This window comes from Cyprinodon variegatus, unplaced genomic scaffold (genome assembly GCF_000732505.1).
Source record: "Cyprinodon variegatus isolate N-32 unplaced genomic scaffold, C_variegatus-1.0 Scaffold119, whole genome shotgun sequence".
Classification (NCBI taxonomy): domain Eukaryota; kingdom Metazoa; phylum Chordata; class Actinopteri; order Cyprinodontiformes; family Cyprinodontidae; genus Cyprinodon; species Cyprinodon variegatus.
The window spans coordinates 1,136,482-1,137,759 of record NW_015150572.1 but is presented as its reverse complement, the minus strand read 5'-3'; the positions used below and the strand labels follow the sequence as shown (position 1 = coordinate 1,137,759).

General features: G+C 45.0%; 1 protein-coding gene across 1 annotated transcript in view; it reads right to left on the bottom strand.

The window, feature by feature from the left end:
- LOC107085237 (homeobox protein SIX6-like) overlaps positions 1 to 1,036 on the bottom strand; it is a 5,191-nt gene extending 4,155 nt beyond the window's left edge. Inside the window, exon 1 of the mRNA XM_015375456.1 lies at positions 426 to 1,036. Coding sequence (XP_015230942.1) covers positions 426 to 833 — 408 coding nt within the window. The 5' untranslated portion in view covers positions 834 to 1,036. The remainder of the gene's footprint in view (positions 1 to 425) is intronic.
- Positions 1,037 to 1,278: the final 242 nt, after the last annotated feature.

The following is a 1,278-nucleotide window of genomic DNA, read 5'->3' as shown; positions in this document are numbered from 1 at the left end:
ATATATATATATATATATTGCATTTTTTGTCACTTTGTCTGTCCTGTTGTTTATATATTTTTTGTAACATTGAAAGCATTTCATTTTTTTTTTTATTTATCATTATCATTCTTGTTATTTCGTTTGATTTCTGCTAAAGATAAGAGCTCCTCACATTCAATTTGCAACCCCAGCTTTGGAATCTTATAAATTGGGAAAAGTTCTGCAACAGATTGAAATAGTTTAGACCTGCTGAGGGATGACTGCAGCTCTGATCGTCTTAAAAGCACTTTAATAACTCAAACCGCAGCCTTTTTTTACTCCAGACATTCACAGCTTCAATAAAAAAAATTTTAAATTGTCGACATAATCCTTTTGCAATCTAAAAAACATTCACATTTAGATATGATTGTTTTCTTTATTTTCTGCTGGTGTTCAATTCTTACCTTAAAGCAGTGCGTCTTTTGCTCTCCATCCCAAATGGTGCGAGGCAATGGGAACTTCTTCCTTATCCGATATTTCTCCACAGGGCCCAGCGGCCGCCCCCTCAGCCTTTCCGCCTCTCTGTAGTGAGCATCCAGCCAGAGGTCTTGGAGCTTGGCATGGGACTCCCGGGTAAACCTGTGGCTCTGGAGGATCTGATAAAGAGCCTCAAAGTTCCCGCTGTGGAAAGCCACCAGCGCCCTCGCTCTCATCACAGACTCATGCCTGTTGAGCGCCTCCCCTGCAGAGCCGGGTACGGCGGCGGGCAGAGACCAGAGGAACCGACCCAGGCGCTCGATATCCCCGGTCTCCTCCAGGTTCTCGCACACCCGAGCCACTTGGTCAGGTGTGAACATCGGCAGTGGGAACATCTCACCTCGTTGCTTCACTGTTGCTCAGCTGAGAAACGTTGACCTCCCACATGAAAGGGTATATCCTTGTGTGATGCTCCTTGGACCTGTTGCTTTTTTTGGAAGGCGTTGCCGGTTTCGCCACACCTTGGACAGCCTCTCCTGGTATTTTTAGTTATAAATACTTCTGGGAAGACGCTGTTGGCTCCACCATCACAGGATGAAGCTGAGACAAATGAAGAAAGAGGACAAGGAGTTGCTAGTATTTATAGGTAGATACAATTAGCATCTCTGTGGTTGTTTTGAGAAGGATTATACATCCCGGCCATTAGCCTCTTAGTGGGGGGTAGTGTGTACAGAGGTGCCTGCCTGATCAGCTTGTTTGGCTTAGCCTGAGGATACACTGACTGCCAGGATGACTGCAGTGAGCAAACAAGTGAGGAAAGATTATTTAAAAGGTCTGATC